The 21,982-nt window shown below is 45.2% G+C and overlaps 1 protein-coding gene across 1 annotated transcript in view; it reads left to right on the top strand.

Annotated features, from left to right (window-relative positions):
• The window catches only part of shld2 (shieldin complex subunit 2), a 52,231-nt gene extending 37,840 nt beyond the window's left edge, over positions 1-14,391 (top strand). Inside the window, exons 4-9 of the mRNA XM_078428502.1 lie at positions 1,457-1,651; positions 4,418-4,552; positions 5,713-5,919; positions 6,805-7,039; positions 10,607-10,722; positions 11,249-14,391. Coding sequence (XP_078284628.1) covers positions 1,457-1,651; positions 4,418-4,552; positions 5,713-5,919; positions 6,805-7,039; positions 10,607-10,722; positions 11,249-11,433 — 1,073 coding nt within the window. The 3' untranslated portion in view covers positions 11,434-14,391. The remainder of the gene's footprint in view (positions 1-1,456; positions 1,652-4,417; positions 4,553-5,712; positions 5,920-6,804; positions 7,040-10,606; positions 10,723-11,248) is intronic.
• The last annotated feature ends 7,591 nt before the right edge of the window (positions 14,392-21,982 follow it).

The following is a 21,982-nucleotide window of genomic DNA, read 5'->3' as shown; positions in this document are numbered from 1 at the left end:
ATCTGCATCGGTTGTTATCCATGAGCTTGCTACCGGGGCAGAACAGTTTGAAGATAGACACAAATAGCTGAAGTAACTCAGCGTGTCAGGCAGCATCTCTGGAGAAAAGGAATAGGTGACATTTCGGGTCAAGACCCTTCTTCAGACTATTTGATTATTACCACCTTTTGATCCCAAAGTGAATCTTGAGCATTAGTTTAGAGATACAGCACGGAAACAGGCCCTTCGGCCCACCGGGTCTGCGCCGACCAGTGATCCCCGCATATTAACACTATCCTACACACACTGGGGACAATCTTTACATTTACCAAGCCAAATAACCTACATACCTGCGCGTCTTTGGAGTGTGGGAGGAAACCGAAGATCTCGGAGAAAACCCACGCAGGTCACGGGGAGAACGTACAAACTCCGTACAGTACAGCACCCGTAATCGGGATCGAAACCGGGTCTCCGGCGCTGCATTCGCTGTAAGGCAGCAACTCTACCGCTGCGCCAACGTGCTGCCCAATTGTGAGTGCAAGTTAGGCATACCCATCACCCCTGATTCCATGCATAACTGACAAAGCTTGGCGCTGACTGTGAAACCTCACAAGGTTACTCCAGTTGCCCTAATGTCAATCCCACAAACTTTTAACACACTCTATTGAAATGTGCGCGGTAGATTCTTAGTCATGGGATTGGTGGTTAAGGGAAGAGGTCAAATTTCGAGCCTGATAATACGATTATTAAAAGCCGATGTTTAGCATGATTGTCACAAAGTACCAGTCAAGTCTAGGGTTCAGATGTAGTGAGAACCAGGGTACAGAATGAGTTTGGAATTCAGGTGCCCAGGTATAATCATTGTTTGAGATTAATTATTTAATTAACGGAGTCAAACTACATTAGTAGTCAAAGTGTGTAGGAAGGAAGTAGAGATGCTGGTTTACACCAGGGAGAGACATAAAATGATGGAGTAACTCAGCAGGACGGGCAGCATCTCTGGAGAAAGGGTATAGGTGACGTTTCGGGTCGCGGCCCTTCTTCAGACTGAGAGTCAGGGGAGGGGGAAACTAGAGGTATGGAAAGGTACAGAACAAAGCAGAGCTTATTTTATGTTATATTTATTAATATTATACATATTTATATTAGTAGTCAACTACGTTCAATCTTTACATTGAATCTTGGCACATTAATGTGATTAGACTGAGTGGCATGATCCAGAGTAATACCAATGATGTGATCCAGAAGTTATTTCAAAACTCTTGTTTATTATTTGGCGTTATTTAGACTGGTGAATAGGAGCCAAGCTTATCTGTCGATCACACCTTAATCCTTGTGATGTGATGTGATCCAGAGAGGCATCCATACAGAATTAAAGTCTGTTTGGTCATGTGATTTTGTTTTGTTTTGATAATTTTGCCTGTTTTGATATTTTATTGTGTAACACTAATTCTTCCTGTGTGATTTCTTTCGAAAGGGTCCCAGACAGTGAATCCAATAGCACTGAAAGAGCTTGTTGCACATATATCCCATCAGCACCCCCATCTTCTGACTCTGGGGCCTACAAACCAGCAGCGTACAGACTCTGTGCAATACGTCAACCTCCCCGACCTGAACCTTGGCCTGGTGGTACATGCACGACTGAAGGTCATCCTCGTCACTCTGTTCACAGGTCTGTACTTGTCCACTTCCCTTAGTTTACTTCCCATCGTGGTTTTATAAGTCGAAGGAACAGAAGTAGGCCATTCGGCCCATCGAGTCTACTGCGCCATTCAATCCCGGCTGATCTATCCTCCCCTCTCAACCCCATTCTCCTGCCTTCCCCCCATAACCTTTGGGTTCCTCTTACCCGCTGAGGATGGAGAGGTTCAACAGATACATAGAAACATATAAAATAGGTGCAGGAGGAGGCCATTTGGCCCTTCGAGCCAGCACCGCCATTCATTGTGATCGTGGCTGATCATCCACAATCAGTAACCCCTTGATTCCACTAGCCCCTAGAGCTCTATCTAACTCTCTTTTAAATTCATCCAGTGAATTGGCCTCCACTGCCTTCTGTGGCAGAGAATACCACAAATTCACAACTCTCTGGGTGAACCTACACCCCTTTCCCCATCATCTCATCCAAGGAATCTATTATTTGTAAGTTAGCATCAATTAGACAAAGTGGCAAAATTCTCTCTTGCCGGCAAGTAAATGTAACCTTGAAAAACTGAATCGGTCTGAAGAAGGGTCTCGACCTGAAACGTCACCGATCCATGTTCTCCAGAGAAAATTATCTGCTGTTACTCCAGCATTCTGCATCTTTATGTGTATTAACCAGCATCTGCAGATCTTTGTTTCTACCTGAAGGTCGTCTATTCCCCACAGATGCAGCCTGGCTGATTGAGTATTTCCAACAATGTCCATTTTTATCGAATTGTCCTCCCAGCTGTTATCCTGGACACCAGTTGAGACTTACAATTCCTGGCTAATGTATTTCATTCCTTCTTGATGAATTCTAATTTGAGGTTGGAGACTGTAATTTTGAGTGAAACAGAAAAATGGCGGAGTAACTCAGCGGGTCAGGCAGCATCTGTGGAAGGAATGGAGAAGGTAACGTTTCAGGTTGGGACCCTTCTTCAGACTTGGGCAAGGTTAATTTGAGGTTAATGAACTCACTGGAGATTTCCATGTTACACTGTGTGCTCACCCATTTCCTTCCACCTGATGTTCAGTGCTAAAAATGGTCTATATCTTTGGTGAAGGCTGGAATATGTCTCATTCATCAACAGTCAGAACCCGCATTAGCGTAGCTGCTTTGAAGCAGCAAACCATTACAAGGCTCTTCATTTGAAACCAAACCACTCAAGAGCATGATGACCAAAAGCATGATTTGGGTTTTAAGTGTTAGAGATGGCCCTAAGAAAGAGATGGAGAGGTCCAGCGAGGGTTAACCATGGTGAGCATGTGATATGAAGCATTTTCAGCACTGGGTATCAAAGGACAGCCAACTCAAAGGATGGGAATGCCAGAACAAAGGGCTAAGGGAGCTCCAGACAAGGCTGGATGCAAGCAACTGCAGATGCTGGTTTACAAAAAAAGCCAAAGTGCTGGAGTAACTCAGTGGGTCAGGCAGTATCCCTGGAGAACATGAATAGGTGATTGTTCGGGTCAAGACCCTTCTTCAGATCCATTGTAGAGGTAGGAAAGAAAGCTGGAAGAGAGGAAGGGCAGGGCAAAGCCTGGCGGGTAACAGGTGGATATAGGTGAGGGAGGGTTAGATAGACTGATGGCAGGCAAAGGCCAGAGATGAAAAGACACAAGTTGGGGGACAAAAGGACTGAAGAGTTTAGTTTAGATTAGAGATACAGCGTGGAAACAGGCTCTTCAGCCCACAGAGTCCACGCCGACCAACAATCACCCATACACTATCCTACACACTAGGGACAATTTACGGAAGCCAATTAACCTACAAACCTGCATGTTTTTGGAGTGTGGTAGGAAACCAGAACACCCCAGTAAATCCCACGAGGTCACAGGATGAACGTACAAACTCCATACAGGCGGTACCGCACTTCCGATTGAACCCTGGTCTCTGGCGCTGTTGGGCAGCAACTCTACCGCTGTGCCTCTGTGTTGCCCATTGTTGCGTATTGTGAAGCTAGAGGATGGAATGCGAGGAGGAGGGGGAGGGGAGGAATAGGTGTGACTACAGTTGGGGAAATGTAAGGGGGGGGGAGATTAGGGGGAAGGAGGAAGAGGGGAAGGATTTGTCGTAACCTATAATTGGAGAAGCAATGGAAGGTGAGGCTGGAGTTTCAATGATGCGAAGAGACAAGGGCATGGAGGCAGGTGAGCAGGTTGCTGGGGCATGAGTCACTTTAGGTCAGTGCAGGCAATGACCGGACAGTGCGGCAGACTTGGAATGAGTTGACATTGACAGGGACTGCACAGTGGGAAGCAGCGGGAAAACATTGCAATGATTATCAGGAGAAACCAACGATGGTTTTTTCAGCAGCTTTGGGCAAGACCAAGGGCAATGATGGTCTGTGTTATGGATTAAATGCGCCATTAACATCGAATCGGGCGGCACAGTGGCGCAGCGGTACAGCGAATGCAGCGCCGGAGACTCAGGTTCGATCCTGACTACGGGCGCCGTCTGTACGGAGTTTGTACGTTCTCCCCGTGACCTGCGTGGGTTTTCTCCGAGATCTTCGGTTTCCTCCCACACTCCAAAGACGTTGGGGTTTGTAGGTTAATTGACTGGGCAAATGTAAAAATTGTCCCTAGTGTGTGTAGGATAGTGTTAATGTGCGGGGATCGCTAGGCGGCGCGGACTCGGGCCGAAGGGCCTGTTTCCGCGCTGTATCTCTAAATCTAAATTTTTTTTAAATCAAACACGTGCAGGTTAGTGCAGGTGGCAGTACACTATAACCTGTGGACACTTCATGTTCAGAGAACACGTACACCTACGGTGGGAAGAAGCAACAGAAGATCGTGCTGACAGTGGAACAAGTCAAAGACAAGCCGGGCACACTGACTCTCTGGGGAAGTAGCGTATCCTGGCACTCTCGGATTCAAAGGAAATTGGGTGAGCGAGACACCATCTTTGCAGTAAGTAGAATGTTAAATGTGTGCTTCAGCCGCCAGCTTGCCCGATGTATCTAAGGATCATTGAACAATGGGCAGCCAGTTTTCTTTTAAGGTTTTCTCCCCAGTTTTCTTTCCTGAAGACACTGCCATGTACTGAAGCAGTGAGAGCTGAACAGGTCATGTCACGGTGGTTACTGGTGAATTCCCAGCCCTGCTGGCTCCTATCCTCACTCAGCACAAACGCACGAATCATCGGCCATTAATCAGGAGCTCGGCTCCATCGATGTGGAGAGGATGTTTCCACTAGTGGGAGAGTCTAGGACCCGAGGCCACAGCCTCAGAATAAAAGGAAGTACCTTTAGAAAGGAGATGAGGAGGAATTTCTTTAGTCAGAGGGTGGTGAATCTGTGGAATTCATTGCCACAGACGGCTATGGAGGCCAAGTCATTGGGTATTTTTAAGATTGACAGATTCTTGATTAGTGCGGGTGTCACGGGGTTATGGGGAGAAGGCAGGAACAGTGTTGTGTAGTATTCAATAGACAATAGACAATAGGTGCAGGAGGAGGCCATTCGGCCCTTCGAACCAGCACCGCCATTCAATGTGATCATGGCTGATCATTCTCTATCAGTACCCTGTTCCTGCCTTCTCCCCATACCCTCTGACTCCGCTATCCTTAAGAGCTCTATCCAGCTCTCTCTTGAATGCATTCATAGAATTGGCCTCCACTGCCTTCTGAGGCAGAGAATTCCACAGATTCACAACTCTCTGACTGAAAACGTTTTTCCTCATCTCAGTTCTAAATGGCCTACCCCTTATTCTTAAACTGTGGCCCCTTGTTCTGGACTCCCCCAACATTGGGAACATGTTTCCTGCCTCTAACGTGTCCAACCCCTTAATAATCTTGTACGTTTCGATAAGATCCCCTCTCATCCTTCTAAAAGAGTCTGATGGTGGTTGGGAAGAAGCTATTCTTAAACCTAGTGGTCACGGTTTTCATATTCCTGATACCAAGAGTTAAGTGAGAGATTGGCCGGGGTAGTGTGGGTCTTTGATGATACTAGCTGCCTTTTTGATCGTCGTTGATAATTCTGCTTTTCCCTGGTCATTGGTGTTGATAACTGCAACCCTTTATCGTTCCATCCATGTGTCTCTCAGACCATGTCTGGGACTTCAGAACGCTGCTGGTCGGTCAAAATGCCATCACCGGGGACTTGGAACTGCACAGCACACCTTGGTCATCCTGCGAGTGCCTGTTTGATGACGATGAAAGAGCCATTGGGTTCAGATCTAAATACCAGCCCGGCGAGACGGCCTGTGTTAAAGTGATGGACCTGTCAACACTATTACGCACCAGGTATTCAGGTGTGTGCATTCCCATCTGGCAGTAATAGCAGCATTGTAAACAAGGCTCTCTGAAGCCCATATGTTTTGTTTGAAAGTGAATTTGCGCCCCAGAGTAGACAATAGACAATAGGTGCAGGAGGAGGCCATTCGGCCCTTTGAGCCAGCAACGCGATTCAATGTGATCATGGCTGATCATTCTCAATCAGTACCCCGTTCCTGCCTTCTCCCCATACCCCCTGACTCCGCTATCCTTAAGAGCTCTATCTAGCTCTCTCTTGAATGCATTCAGAGAATTGGCCTCCACTGCCTTCTGAGGCAGTGAATTCCACAGATTCACAACTCTCTGACTGAAAAAGTTTTTCCTCATCTCAGTTCTAAATGGCCTACCCCTTATTCTTAAACTGTGTGGCCCCTGGTTCTGGACTCCCCCAACATTGGGAACATGTTTCCTGCCTCTAACGTGTCCCACCCCTTAATAATCTTTGGTCAGATAGTGAGAATTGGAACTCTTGAGTGAGGAAATTATCCCTTCAATTTTCTCTGCTTGTTTAGTTTAGGTATAATTGTAAATTGTCCCTAGTGTGCGTAGGATAGTATTAATGTGTGGGGATCGCTGGTCGGTATGGACCGATATCGGACCAGTTTCCGCGCTGTATCTCTAAACTACACTAAACTAAATATCTCTGTTGCAGGGAAATCTTTCTCATTACCCACGTTATCATAATTCTTGTTTGGGAATAGTCATGCAGGGGGGAAGGCTCTGACTGGAAACCACACCTGGACATCTTTTGCATTTCATGCACCATCACATGCAGCTATCACCTTACTAAACCAGCAGCATGTGGCAGTCTTGCATTGATTATATCTAATTACCTTCATTGCTGCCTATGCTTCTGTTTACAGTGACTGCTGAATTAAAGATACACCTCATTGCAATTCAATGGAATACGCACTTTTCACTTAATCCTTTATTCACGATGGATGGCGTCACATCAGTGGAGACTGTCTTGGCTTCTCTTTCCCATTTTACATACCCTGGCTGTGGATACTGTGGCTGTGAACTAGGACTTGATAAATACGGCATCTACAAGCAGTGCATTCCATGCTTACCGAACAGTGTCCTGCGGATTTATTACAGGTAAGAGTTTTACACATCTTTTCTCCAAACGTCCAATTTATCAAGATTCAAGATTCAATTCATTGACACATGTACCAACTAAGGTACAGTGAAATCTGAGTTGCCATACTAAGTAAAACGCAACAAGGCACACAGCCACATCAAATAAAATTTAACATAAACATGCACCACATTCCTCACTGTGATGGAAGGTAATAAAGTTCATTCATCTTCCTCTTTGTTCACCCGCAGTCGGGGCTGTTGAACCGTCCGCGGTCGCCGCTGCCGACTACCCGAGGCCCTCGCGTCCTAACCCTAACCCTAACCCTAACCCTAATTTGTTCCCCGTATTCCCGAGTCAAAATCATTAACATAGTGAAACGAAATGAGCAATGGTGGCGCAAGCTCCAGGGTACTCCACTGTACGTTGCCCTCCAGTTCAAAGAATAACTGTTCTCTACCGCTCTAGTTCCTGCTAATGATCGAATTTGCTGCCTATGTAGAAACAAGGAACTGCAGATGCTGGTTTACCAAGGAAAGACACAAAGTGCTGGAGTAACTCATAGGATCAGGCAGCATCTCTGAGGAACACGGATAGGTGACACTTAGGTTCAGAGCCCTTCTTCAGACTTCTTAGTCCAACCCTTCTGAAGAATGGTCCAGACCCGATACATCACCTCTCCATGTTCCCCAGGGATGACTCACTAAGTTACTCCAGCACTTTGTGTCTTTCCTAATTTTCTACCTATGCCATTTGACCTTTTTTATTACGGTGTTTTGTGTGGACGTTACTGCAGAGGAACAAGCCATTTGGCCAAACGACATTGACTTGTTTTATACTGCACATCAACATCCTGCAATGTGGAAGCACTGTGCACTCAGCTGTGTCGTGGGATTGCAGTGAACAGAGGGGACTGGACAAGGAACATCCACATGGGTGGGTATGTGGGGGGGGGGGGGGGGGTGTGGGTGGGGGAAATCTTTCTTTTTTTTTTAGGTCTCTTCCGCGGGGCCTTCCATCGCCCGGCGCGGCTCGGCCGCGGGACTGAACAACGCCCGGTGCGGCTCGGCCGCGGGGCCTTCCATCGCCCGGCGCGGCCGCGGGACACCATTCTGCTTTAGTTAAACATTTTGTTCAAGATGGCCGCGCTGTTGTGTTTGGCTGCCTGCCACTGTATGTTTCTTTTTTTTTTCCTAATCAGATGTGCAGCACTTTGGTCAACGTGGGTTGTTTTTAAATGTGCTATACAAATAAAATTGACTTGACTTGACTTGACTTGACTTGACATGGCTTTCAATCTTAACATCAACCCTATTATGTGGAAATTCATCAAATGCTTTATGACATTGCATCAACCGCATCTAGAATATTTCAACAAATGATAAATCAGATAACTGAACCATTCTATCAATAACCAGAGAATGGTCCCGATCTACTACCTACTTCATTGGAGACCCTCGGACTACCTTTAATCGTTCTTTACTGGACTTTATCGTGCACTAAACGTTATTCCCTTCATCATGTATCTGTACATTGTAGATGGCTTGATTGTAATCATGTATTGTCTTTCCACTGACTGGTTCGCACACAACAAAAGCTTTTCACTGTACCTCGGTACACATGACAATAAACTAGCTGAATATTTAGACTGCACTTGAACTTGAACAAATGCCCTGTGTCGGCTCAATCTCTGATCGGCGATATTTCTTCTAATTGGCTTTCAATTTTCCCCTCTTCTGAAATTGATTTAAAAAAATTATCAGGGAGTGTTGTTGTTCTTCTTCTTGCGTTTGAGGCAGCAGAGGTTATGTAATGCCCTCCAGGCGCTGTAGCCAGTGCTGTTGTCGAGGGCCGTGAGGTCTACCCCTCCACCAGGGGGAAGGAGGACTGTGCAGTAGACAATGCCGTGCTGCGCTGTTTGCTGGTCTGCTCCACACACGCAGGCTGCTGATAGACGCAACCCCCAACAAACGGAGACAGCAGAAGCAGAAGGGAATGGTGTTTTAAAGTTATGGGACCTGTGAAGCTAAAATGCATCAGACATAATGAGTTAAATGGTGGAACAAATTTGAGGGATTGAACTTCTGAGCAGTGTTCAGGCACGGTTGAATTGATTTCAGCAGCTCTTTGCAAAAAGGTCATTTTTCGAGTCCGTCGAGGTGCTGAAGGTGATCTAGTTTCTAAAATCAGAGCCAGGTTTCACTGTTGCCTCAGGGGCTGTCCAGGGAATACGTTATCTCAGGAATCGCTGAGCCAGGCCTTGTGCTTGGATTCTTCCCCCAACCTCGTTCCTTCGCGCAGTGACGCTACAACAATCGTGCGGCATCCATTCACTGAGGAAGGGTCTCGACCTGAAACATCACCCATTCCTTCTCTCCAGAGATGCTGCCTGACCCGCTAAGTTACTCCAGCTTTTTGTGTCTTATCTTCAATGATTGTCTTGGCTGACTTCACTCAGTTTGATTTCTTAAACTGGACACGTTAGAGGCAGGAAACATGTTCCCAATGTTGGGGGAGTCCAGAACAAGGGGCCACAGTTTAAGAATAAGGGGTAGGCCATTTAGAACTGAGATGAGGAAAAACTTTTTCAGTCAGAGAGTTGTGAATCTGTGGAATTCACTGCCTCAGAAGGCAGTGGAGGCCAATTCTCTGAATGCATTCAAGAGAGAAATAGATAGAGCTCTTAAGGATAGCGGAGTCAGGGGGTATGGGGAGAAGGCAGGAACGGGGTACTGATTGAGAATGATCAGCCATGATCACATTGAATGGTGGTGCTGGCTCGAAGGGCCAAATGGCCTCCTCCTGCACCCATTGTCTATTGTCTATTATCACAACATAAACGCCCCATATTACGGTTTACACTAGTTGTTATTATTTAGGTAATATTCGACATAGAACCAATTAATATGTTTAGTTTAATTTATTATTGTCATGTGTACTGAGGAACTGTGAAAAGCTTCCAGTGCTATGCAGTCTGAGAAAAAAACTATGCATGATTACAATCAAGCAGTTGACAATGTACAGATTTGAGATAAAGGGAATAACGTTTAGTGCAAGATAAAGTCCAGTAAAGTCCAATAAAAGATAGTCCGAGGGTCTCCAATGAAGTAGATAGGAGGTCAGGGCTGCTCTCTGGTTGGTGATAGTATAGTTCAGTTGCCTGATAATAGCTGAACCATCCTATCATCAACTGTCCATGGGGACCTGTCCAATCCAATGCATGTCAACAGTACCTTTTGACAGAAGAGGTTCTTATTAACTCTCAATCAGAAACAACTTATGAAATGATTTGGAAAAAAAAGAGTGCTGAGGTAACTAGGAATTCGGCTAGAATTGAGATGCTGCTTGACCCGTTAATTAATCTAGCACCTTGTCCGTCTTTTTTGTAAACCAGCATCTGCAGTTCCTTGCATCCCGATGAACAGATTTGTCACATTCCTTCTCTCCAGAGATGCTGCCTGACCTGCTGAGTTACTCCAGCATTTTGTGATACCTTCGACTTGTACCAGCATCTGCAGTTATTTTCCTACACGATTTGGCTTGACCACTCCACAGTACCTGATCAATATCTTCTTTGTGTTTTGCAGGCCTGCGGTGCTTACATTAGCAGATGGGAATTCCAGTGTAGATGTTTCTGTCTCGTCCAGACTTATGGAGAAGATATTCCTCAATATTCCTCCCTCCTCGCTACACAGACCCATAGGTAACTGACCTTCGTTTAAACGTGACTCCAGCATATTAGTAGAGCACCCAGCGAGTGTGTGTGCTGATAGCCAAATGCTCGTCAGTCAAGCTGTGCAGCTGAATCGCTACAGTTCACCAAAGCCAAATAACCTACAAAGCTGCTCATCTTTGGGATGTGGGAGGAAACCACAGCACCCGCAGGCGGTCACAGGGAGAATGTACAAAGCTCCACACAGACAGCACCCAAGGTCAGGATCGAACCTGGGTTTCTGGCGCTGTGAGGCAGTGGCTCTGCCAGTTGCCCCTGTTTGCTCCATTTCTTGGTGGCAGTTTGGGAGACACCATCAGAGTAGGCGGCCGAGTGGAGTGCGTGGGAGGTTCACGTTGGACGATTTGTTTCTTCTCAGTGCAGTGTTCCCCTGGAGTTGTGTCTGCAGTGCCAACTGTACTGGGCCTTGGCTGCCATCAATAACAGTATTAAATGTGCCGTTTTGAATCTAATTGAGGGGCGGGACACTAATACGCAGTGTTTGTGTGTGTTGCAGGTCTGTTTGGCAAGGTGACGTATGGCATGGTGATAGCGGATCTGTGCCGCTCCTTGCTTGCTTGTCCCGGTGACCGTTATGTACTGACAGTGCAAAGCCAGCTGCAGCTGGATGAAAACAGCATCGCCATGAAGCAGGATTTCCAACTGTTGGATTTCCACGCAGACCTGCGAGCCATGGCCTGATCAGGAACTTCAATGGTGAATTCATCCTTTCTACCCTCCAGAGGCCACGTGGTGTTGGGTTGGTGGGGGAGGAATGGTGGCGGTGAGTTGTTGAGGATAAGGGTCAAATTAGCTGCCATATCTTCTACAAGCCATGTTGCATCCATGTTAGGGCAGCAAGTGATGCCACGTTAGAGTGGCACAGCGGTGCAGCGGTAGAGTTGCTGCCTCAGTGCACCAGGGACCCGGGTTTGATCCTGACTACGGGCGCTGACTGTCTGGCGTTTGTACGTTCTCCCTGAGACCGCGTGGGTTTTTTCCGGGTGCTCCAGTTTCCTCCCACATTCCAAAGACGTACAAGTTTGTAGGTTAATTTGCCTCTGTAAAATTGTCCCTTGTGTGTAGAAGAAAGCCTGAGAACATTGTGTTCCATCTTGTGCCACAGTATTGTAGCAATGTCTGGGAGAAAATGCTTCTAGGCTACAAGAAGATTCCATGTGTTATTCAGCCTTTGGTGGCTACTCTCAGATTAGTCTTGCACATCGAAGAAGGGTACTGAACCGAAACATCGCCTGACCAGCGAGTTACTCCAGCACTTTGCGTTCTACGCAACATTCCAGCATCTGCAGTTCCTTGTGTCTCAGACTCAGCTTTGTGCCTCCATGCTTGCTGAAAGTTGTGCCAGTCCTTCAGCTTTGTCACCAGTCCTTCAGCTTTGTCCCGGAATCAAATGTGAATACACTGGACACTGTTGCAAATGTCCAAGTAGAGGTTTTACAACGGCATTGAAAGAAATTGCACCCTTGTTTCATTTTATTTGTCCCTATTTTATTATTTGTAAAACGTTTGGATTTGGTGACGCACGGATTGTTTGAATGACTAGAACAATGCAGTTAGCTAACTGGCCACTTCTGTGAACATGGAAAAGCACGTGCCTTCCTGATGAACTTGTCAGTCACCCTGTGCTGAACTATTACGTTTGGGCAAATGAAGGCAGTCGGACAGGAGAACTATGTGCAAGGTTTTCGGGAGAACAGACCTTCGATGGTCAACATTATTTTCAGCAGTTTCCAGGATTAATCTGTGTGGGAAGAATATTTACAGAGATTATCTTGTTCATGAGACCAGTGTGTGATCTACCTGTTTCTGTGGTTACACAGCTACTTGGCTTGAACCTAATTGACATCCTGCCAGGGCGGCAGGGTGGCGCAGAGGAGTAGAGCTGCTGCCTTACAGCGCCAGAGACCCAGGTTCGATCCTGACTACGGGTGCTTGTCTGTATGGAGTGTGTACATTCTCCCCCGGGACCTGCGTGGGTTTTCTCCGAGATCTTCGGCTTCCTCCCACACTCCAAAGAGGTACTCGTAGCTGGCTTGGTATAAATCTAAATTGGCCCTGTGTGTGGGATAGTGTTAGTGTGCGAGGATCGCTGGTCTGTGCGGACTCGGTGGGCCGAAAGGCCTGTTTCCGCACTATATCTCTAAAAAAAAACTATATAAGGAGACTGGTATTCTCCTTGTAAAGCAATGGATGTAATGAATCGGGCAGCAGTACTGAATTCTCTCACGGTGAGGACTGACAGCTTAAGTGTTTCCGATCAATCACCTCAAAGCTTGCAGATATTAGTAAGCTGTACCTCAGAATACAACCTTCATATGTCAGATACATTATTCATTGCATTAACTCTTGTTCAGTAATGAACATGTATTCTTTTAAACAAGGCCCCATCAAGACTATCGGGCAATAGGGTCTGAATTTACTGTAAATCACACACATATTGTGGAAGATATTGTATAGGTTTTCAAACTTGCTCATCAGATGAGAGTTTTTGGATCAACGCCTGTGAAATAATCTGTTGGATTTATAGGTTTAATGGTGAATTGTTTATACTGCCAAAACAAGCATGCGAATCTGTAAAACTAATTTCAAAAGGACAGATGGCATATGAGCGCTAACTTGTGTGAATGTGGCCGTGAAGAGGGCAGGCAGTCCGTAAAGATTTTTCTGGATGAAAATAAGGAATATCCAAGTTTGTACTTTACTGCTTTTAAAAAGCAACAGTCAACCCTTGTGAGATTGAAGATGATGTGAAAGTTACTGAGGAAGGTAAGGAAAATGAAACAAGAATAAGATCATGGTCTATGCTCCGCAAACAGGAGAACCAGTTGCTTTAACTTACAAGATGGAAAGATTGAAGGTCAATTGCAGTGCATTGATTGAAATATACAGCATAGAAACAGGTCCTTCGGCCACTGAGTCCACGTTGGCCATTGATCATCTATTCACACTAGTTCTATGTTATTCTCATCCACTCCCTACATATTGGTGGCAATTTACAGAGGCCGATTAACATTCAAACCTGAAACCCGATTAAAACCTGCACGTCTTTGGGATGTGGAAGAAAACCGGTGCACCTGGAGGAAACCCACCAGGTCACAGTGAGAACGTGCAAACTCCACGCAGACAGCACCCGAGGACAGGATCGGACTCGGGTCTCAGGTGATGTGAGAGGGCGGCTCCACCAGCCGCGGCTCTACGCAGCCCTCTTTGCCCCAATTGGTCACAAAGGGGAGGGGAAAACTAAATGGTGGCACTGAGGATAAAGACCACAATAGTCAGCATTGAAGGGAAGGTGAATGTAGCCACAGCCAAGTGTTGTCAACGAAAACACAAGAAAAACTCCACGGAAAAACCTCAAGGATCGGTAAGTCCTGTCGACATAGGCTGCTGTTAACACTGCTTTCTCCTAACCTGATGCAGGGTCTCGACTCAAAGTTTTCCTCCGCAGATGCTGTTTGACCTGCTGTGTTCTTCCAGCATTCTGCGTTTGTTCCAGATTCCACCATCTGCACTCTCTTTTGCCTTTTCACCTAAACTCCTTTGTACACAATGTACTGGAGGGCATAGGACACGTGCTTGAAAACAGTGCAATTATGTTTGATTATTAAAATATAAAGCATTGCCTGTTGTTGCAAGAATCCAAAGTACAAATTTTCAATGAAATTTTCTATGAAATAAAATGTTATTTTGTTTTTACGTTGATGGGGTTATTGGAATTGCTGATAGGTAATATGCAATACACACTAAGGTTCTCAGAATCCGAGGGAATTGTAGGATAAAGAAAGTATAGTTCAGATTAATAAATTCACAATGGCCACTCAAAATAAAGCAAGTCAGTAAGATTTTATTACTATAAATAAAATGGAAGAGAACAACAATGCTGGAGCTGAACAAAACATTGGCCAGACAACACAGAGAATTTTATTCAGTTCTGGTCGCCACACTAAAGGAAGGATGCGGTCACATTGGAGAGGGTGCAGAAAAGATTCACCAGGATGAATGGATAGGTGTCTTTTCTCTGGAACGTTGGAGGTTGAGGGAAGACATGATAGAAGTATATAAAATTATGAGAGGCATAGATAGGGCAGACAGTCAGAACCTTTTTTTTTCCAGTGTGGAAACGTCCAACAACAGAAGCTATAAGATGAGAAGGGAAAAGTTTAATGGAGATGTGTGCGACAAGTGGAATAAAAATAGAATGAATGAAGGATTAGTACAGACACAGTGGGCCAAATGGCCTATTTCCATGACCTCACGATTCTATGTTTAGTCGATTCCCTTACAAATTCACACGCTTATAGACTCCGTCGGGCATGAGGATGACCAGCTTCCACTCCTGTTCTCTGAGCACTGAGGTGGCTGATAAGGACAGTGTGGACCATGTGGACTCTACCACATGATCGAAGGTTCTAGTCAGGATGGGCAGATGTGCTTTTGTACATCTAGGTGTACTCATTTCAAAAGGACAGATGGCATATGAGCGCTGACTTGTGTGGATGTGACCGTGAAGAGGAGTCAGGGAGTCGGTAAAGATTTTGCTGTATGAAAATAAGGAATATCCAAGTTTGTACGTTACTGCTTTTAAAAGGCAACAGTCAACCCTTGTGAGATTGAAGATGATGTGAAAGTTACTGAGGAAGGTAAAGAAAACAAAACAAGAATAAGATCATAGTCTATGCTCAGTAAACAGGAGAACCAGTTGCTATGGAGGGCGTGCAGCGTAGGTTCACTAGGTTAATTCCCAGAATGGCGGGACTGTCGTATGTTGAAAGGCTGGAGCGATTGGGCTTGTATACACTGGAATTTAGAAGGATGAGGGGGGATCTTATTGAAACATATAAGATAATTAGGGGATTGGACACATTAGAGGCAGATAACATGTTCCCAATGTTGGGGGAGTCCAGAACAAGGGGCCACAGTTTAAGAATAAGGGGTAGGCCATTTAGAACTGAGATGAGGAAAAACCTTTTTCAGTCAGAGAGTTGTGAATCTGTGGAGTTCTCTGCCTCAGAAGGCAGTGGAGGCCAATTCTCTGAATGCATTCAAGAGAGAACTAGATAGAGCTCTTAAGGATAGCGGAGTCAGGGGGTATGGGGAGAAGGTAGGAACGGGGTACTGATTGAGAATGATCAGCCATGATCGCATTGAATGGCGGTGCTGGCTCGAAGGGCTGAATGGCCTACTCCTGCACCTATTGTCTATTGTCTATTTAACTTACAAGATGGAAAGATTGAAGGTCAATTGCAGTATATTGATTGAAATATACAGCACATCCATACAAATATACAGCACACCACTAGATTCATATCCATTTTCTACATGTAGGTTTGGCAGCTGATGTACTTCTGCCATGTAACCAGGCTTCTCTTGTCTCTGTACAAATTCCATTCTGTGTAGTCACAGGACAGAGATTCCCACAAGTTGCAGTGTTTCTGAGGAACCTTTGACAACATCCTTGTTCATTTCCTGCATCACCTGATAATCTTTTTCCATGGTAGTGTGTGCGTGCTTCAGATGTCAGGCACTTGATTGAACTGATGCTGATTCTCTCCATACCACAGAAGCCTTTGGTCTATAAGTGACCTCTCAATTACTGTACTTAATATAGCTGTGTGGATCCTATGGGGGTTTTTTATGGTGTATAGTCATTGCTTTATTAAGAATTCTGATTCTACAACTTACTAACTTGCAACTGTCTCTGAAAGTCCCCTTCAAAACAGAATCATCAGATCATAGAAATAGACCCTTCGGCCCACCAAGTCTACTCTAACCAAACTTCCTTCCATTGGAACAAACCAACCTCCCTTCCATTGGCTCCATCTACACTTCACGCTACATCGGCAAGGCCAGCGGCATAATCAAAGGTGTGTCTCACCCCGGACACTCCCCCTTCTCCCCTCTCCCCTCAGGCAAGAGGTAAAGAAGTGAGAAAACGCACACCACTAGATTCAGAGACAGTTTTTTGGAAGAAATCAGCTGTTTTCAGAAAACTGAACCATCCTATCACCAACTGAAGGGTCCTGAGATACTATCTACCTCACTGGAGAACCTCAGACTATTTTAATCGGACTTTATCTTGCACTAAATGTTATTTACGTTATTCCCTTCATCGTGTATCTGTACACTGTGGATAGCCTGATTGTAATCGTGTATAGTCTTTCAACTGACTGGTTAGCACACAACAAAAGCACTTCACTGTACCCCAGCACACCTGACAATAAACTAAACTAAACTAATCCCATATTAATTTGCCCCTCTCACATTAAAGCTATGCTTTAAAATATTGTCTTTTCTTACTCAGCCATGCATTATAGCCAGTTGGTTACATCAAAGTTTCACAGAAACGTTTTTTGGAAAGTGAAACTCTGCAAGTTTATCAACATCTTGAAAAGGCCTTCCTGTAATGCAATTCCACAGTCAAACTGTGGAGAAAACAGATCTCCTAATTTATGTCCTTGAGTAAATCGAGTTATGAATGGAAAGAACTTTACAACATAACTTATTCAATACAGTGTTTTATTAACTTGCTTAAAATAAAGATCCCTAGTCTCTCAGAGCATGGAGGCAGAATTTGGCAAAGGAGATTTAAATGTGCATGTGGCGTAGCTGGTAGCCTCACAGCACCAGAGACCTGATTTCGATCCTGATCTTGAGTGCTATCTGTGTGGGGTTTGCACGTTCTGTGACCACGTGGGTTTCCTCTGGGTGCACTGGTTTCCTCCCACATCCCAAGGACGTGCGGGTTTGGAGGTCAATTAGCAATTTTGGGCGCCGTATCTGAGGAAGGATGTGCTGGCCCTGGAGAGTGTCGAGGGGAGGTTTACAAGAATGATCCCAGAAATGAGTGGGTTAACTTATGATGAGCATGTGACGACACTGGGCCTGTACTCACTGGAGTTTAGAAGAATGGGGGGGACCTCATTGAAACAAACCGAACAGTGAAAGGCTTGGATAGAGTGGATGAGGAGAGGATGTTTCCACTAGTTGGAGAGTCTAGGACTCGAGGTCAAAGCCTCAGATTAAAGGACGTTCCTTTAGGAAGAAGACAAGAAGGAATTTCTTTAGTCAGAGGGTGGTGAACCTGTGGAATTCTTCGCCACAGGCTGTGGAGGCCGTCAATGGATATTTTGAAGGTAAAGATAGATAGATTCTTGATTAGTACAGGTGTCAGAGGCTATGGGGAGAAGGCAGGAGAATGGAGTTAGGAGGGAGAGAGAGATCAGCCATGATGGAATGGCAGAGTAGACTTGATGGACCGAATGGCCTAATTCTGCTCCTATTACTTATGATAATACTGTAAGCAGATCACAATGTTCAGATAGACCTTATAACACGTTTTATCCATTGGTCTATCACAACTGTAGTTCCCCAGTACGATACCTGCTGCCAACACAAGCTGATGTCTCTGCCCATGGCATTTTACCTTTGTTGAGTAACATTTGGTTGATACAGTAGCTATTCTATTTATTTCAATGTGGACTTAAAGTTCGAGCAAATAAATATTGAATCCAAATTTCCTTACGTCCTTTCAAATGCTCAGATATGTTAATTTCTTGTCCTTGATGTGGGGATTGTAAGATTCTATGTCCTATTAACACTGCTTCATTGGACACAGTAAAATCTTGGGCATGTCAGGTTATCACCACAAGTAAAAAGTTTGATGGTCGTGGTCACACATCACATCCCATTCTCTCTCTTGACTAAATTAACAATTCCATTATCTCTCTAATTCCTTCTCCAGTTGATGATTTACACCACAATCATCTGCAATGAGCACCAGACCGACCTTTCTCTCACCTCCAGATTTATGCACAGATCATTCGCCGTTAGCTGTTATCAGGCAACTGAATCATCCTACCACAACTACAGAGCAGTCCTAAGATACTATCTACCTCATTGGTGACCCTCGGACTATCTTTGACCGGCATTTACTGGCTTTACCTTGCACTAAACATTATTCCCTTATCATGTATCTGTACACTGTAAATGGCTCGATTGTAATCATGTTTTGTCTTTCCGCTGACTGGTTAGCACGCAACAAAAGCCTTTCACTGTACCTCGGTACTCGTGACAATAAACCAAACTGAACCGATTAGCATCTCGGACCTGTTTTACCATCACGTCCCTTGTACAGGATACGATCGTCCAGTGTTTCCAAACTTCCCTCCTACATTTTCTTCACTACCTGTCTAACAGTCACTTACAAACGTCACCCATTCCTTCTCTCCCGAGATGCTGCCTGACCTGCTGAGTTACTCCAGCATTTGTGAATAAATACCTTCGATTTATACCAGCATCTGCAGTTATTTTCTTACACTACATAATTATATCGTTCATTTCCTCATTCTCCCTTTCAGTGGTCCTACATTTCCTCCTTTAGTTTAGAGATATAGCGTGGAAACAGGCCCTTCGGCCCCCTGAGTCTGTATACTGGCACTATCCTACACACTAGGGACAATGTACAATTTTTACCAAAGCCAATTAACCTACAAACCTGTATGTCTTTGGAGTGTGGGAGGAAATCGGAGCACCCGGGGAAAACCCACGCGGTCATGGAGAGAACGAACAAACTCCGTACAGACAGCATCCATAGTCAAACCTGGGTCTCTGGCACTGTGAGGCAACAACTCTACCGCTGCGTCACCGTGCCATCCTCTTTGGACGTAGCCCTTCAGCTAATCCCACATGTTTAATTATTACCTCCTCTGTTCCCATCAAAAAATCATCTTTAATCCCCATATTGTTTTGTATCTGTATTTAAATGGTTTCTCTCTTGTAAATCAATAGTTGGCAAGAATGTCAAAACTCACAGAACATTTGTACACTTCACACTAAATACGAATATTACTTTCAAGACCTAAATGCAGGACAGTGCCAAACTCAATAACATACACATCTCAAGGAAACTCTTCAAACCTTTAAAACCTTATTAACACAAAAGAAAGCTGAAGCCATCAATCATTCCAACATCATGGACATTTCAACCAACACTTCTGCAGTCTACAATGGTTAAAAAAAATTCCATTGCTTTGCTTAAAGATGCCCAATTCTATGATTAAAATTTGAATCCTGTTTCAAATTCCTTCCTAAGATTTGGTTTACAAATTTGGAAAAATTAACCAAACCACAAGGATTAAAGGCTTGCAGGTCCAAGATCAAGCAACAGATGCTGCAGACAAACTGCAGGTAGTTTTTAAAGATGTGCTCTCACACCAAGAATTGACCAGGCAAACGTTTGAACCCACTTTCACGTAAATGGATCTTCACCACTCATTGAATTTGCTGTGAAATACCTCAATTACTCAATGTCTCTGATGCACATATTCCATTCGACATGCCCCCCTCCAAATCTATCCTGGGATCCTATTCCTGCTTTTGATTCCGTCAACTATTTCTGACCGAATTTGGCGTTCCCATGCTTTGACGTCAAAGGGGGTAGATGCTGTGGGAGAGCCTGTTTTTCCCAGTTGGAACGATGATTGACTGTTTCCCCTTTTGGGTTCAGCCAGGAGTGATGCCATTAGTGCCCCTGCCTCTGATACTGAACAGATCACTGTGTCTGATTACGGAGTATTGGGCCAGCTTATTGCCACCTCCTGTTTAACTTCCTCTAGTGTAGGTTTCATCAAGTCCAACTACGGTGGCGCAGCGGTAGAGTTGCTGCCTTGCAGCTCCAGAGACCCGGGTTCGATCCTGACTACAGGAGCTGTCTGAATGGAGTTTGTACATTCTCCCCGTGACCACGTGAGTTTCCCCCGGGTGCTCTGGTTTCATCCCACAGTCCAAAGACGTACAGGTTTGTAGGTTAATTGGCTTTCGTAAAGATTGTGAATTGTCCCTGGTATGTGCGTAGGATGGTGTAAGTGTGTGTGGATCACTGGTCTGCACGGACTCGGTGGGCTGAATGGCCTGTTTCTGTGCTATATCTCTAAACTAAACTAGACATCAGATATTGTCATGTTACTACAATGGTGGATTTTCCTCCTTTAATCGTCGTAGTTTGTGCCACCGATCCTCCTGGACCAGAGGATTGCAGCACAGATCCAACCTCATCCAGTTCATTAGTAGTCCTTCAATTCATCAAGATTCCAGTATCTGCTGTTCCTTGTGCATTTGGTTAGCTCACCGACTCACGATACTGTTTCCCCTGCTTTCCCACTCTCTCTGCCCCTACCCCACCCTCGCCATTCTGCCAGTTCCACTGTTTGCATCCATACATCCCTTCCTTATCACCTCTTCCTCATCCAACAGTGGACCATTGTGGGCTCCACCTTTCCTTGGGTCATTGGTGCTGGCTCTGATTTGTTCTGAACCTTTTCATACCTCTAGTTTCCCTTCCCCCTGGCGCTCAGTCACACAAAAGGTTTCAACCCAAAACATCGCCTATTCTTTTGCTCCAGAGATGCTGCCTGTCCCGCTGAGTTACTCCAGCTTTTTGTGTCTATCTTTGGTGTAAACCAGCATCTGCAGTTCCTTCTTGCACACTACCATCTCAGGCCCTTCCGTTTGCACCATCTCAGTTACACTTAAAGTTATAGAGCCATACAGCGTGGAAACAAGCCTTTCAGCCCAACTTGCCCACACTAGCCAACATGTCCCCATCTACTCTAGTCCCACCTGCCTACATTTGGCCCATATCCCTCTAAACATATCCTATCCATGTATCTGTCTAAATGTTTCTTAAACGTTGCGATAGTACCTGTATCAACTATCTCCTCCGGCAGTTCGTTCCATACACCCACCACCTTTTGTGCAAAATAGTTACCCCACAGGTTCCTGTTAAATCTTGTGCTCCCATGCATTCTGTGTCCCATGAGCTGGTCACTACAGTTCTGGTCGTCCATGGGTAGTCCATAGAGCTCAGAGGACCATCGGAACACAGCTACCAGCCTTGGAGGGCATCTACAACACACGATGTCTCAGAAAAGCCACCAGCATCCACAAAGACTCTTCACACCCCTGCAACAGTCTGTTCGAACTTCTACCATCGGGCAGATGATACAAGGCCTTCTACGCCCGCACCTCCAGACTCAGGAACAGCTTCATCCCCAGGGCCATAGCTGCTATGAACCGGTCCTGCTGAGCCGGATGGTCACATCGCACAGTGAACTGGCACAGATCTACTTGCACTTTATTCTTTTTAAAACTGTTACAATTTGTTTCATTGGGTTGTTTAAATTAAAATTAATACTGACTAGCTAATTAAATTATTGCATCGTATGGGAGGCAC

Source organism: Rhinoraja longicauda, chromosome 35 (genome assembly GCF_053455715.1).
Source record: "Rhinoraja longicauda isolate Sanriku21f chromosome 35, sRhiLon1.1, whole genome shotgun sequence".
Lineage (NCBI taxonomy): Eukaryota > Metazoa > Chordata > Chondrichthyes > Rajiformes > Arhynchobatidae > Rhinoraja > Rhinoraja longicauda.
Note: the sequence above shows the minus strand (reverse complement) of the source record. Positions and strands in the feature narration are given on the sequence as shown.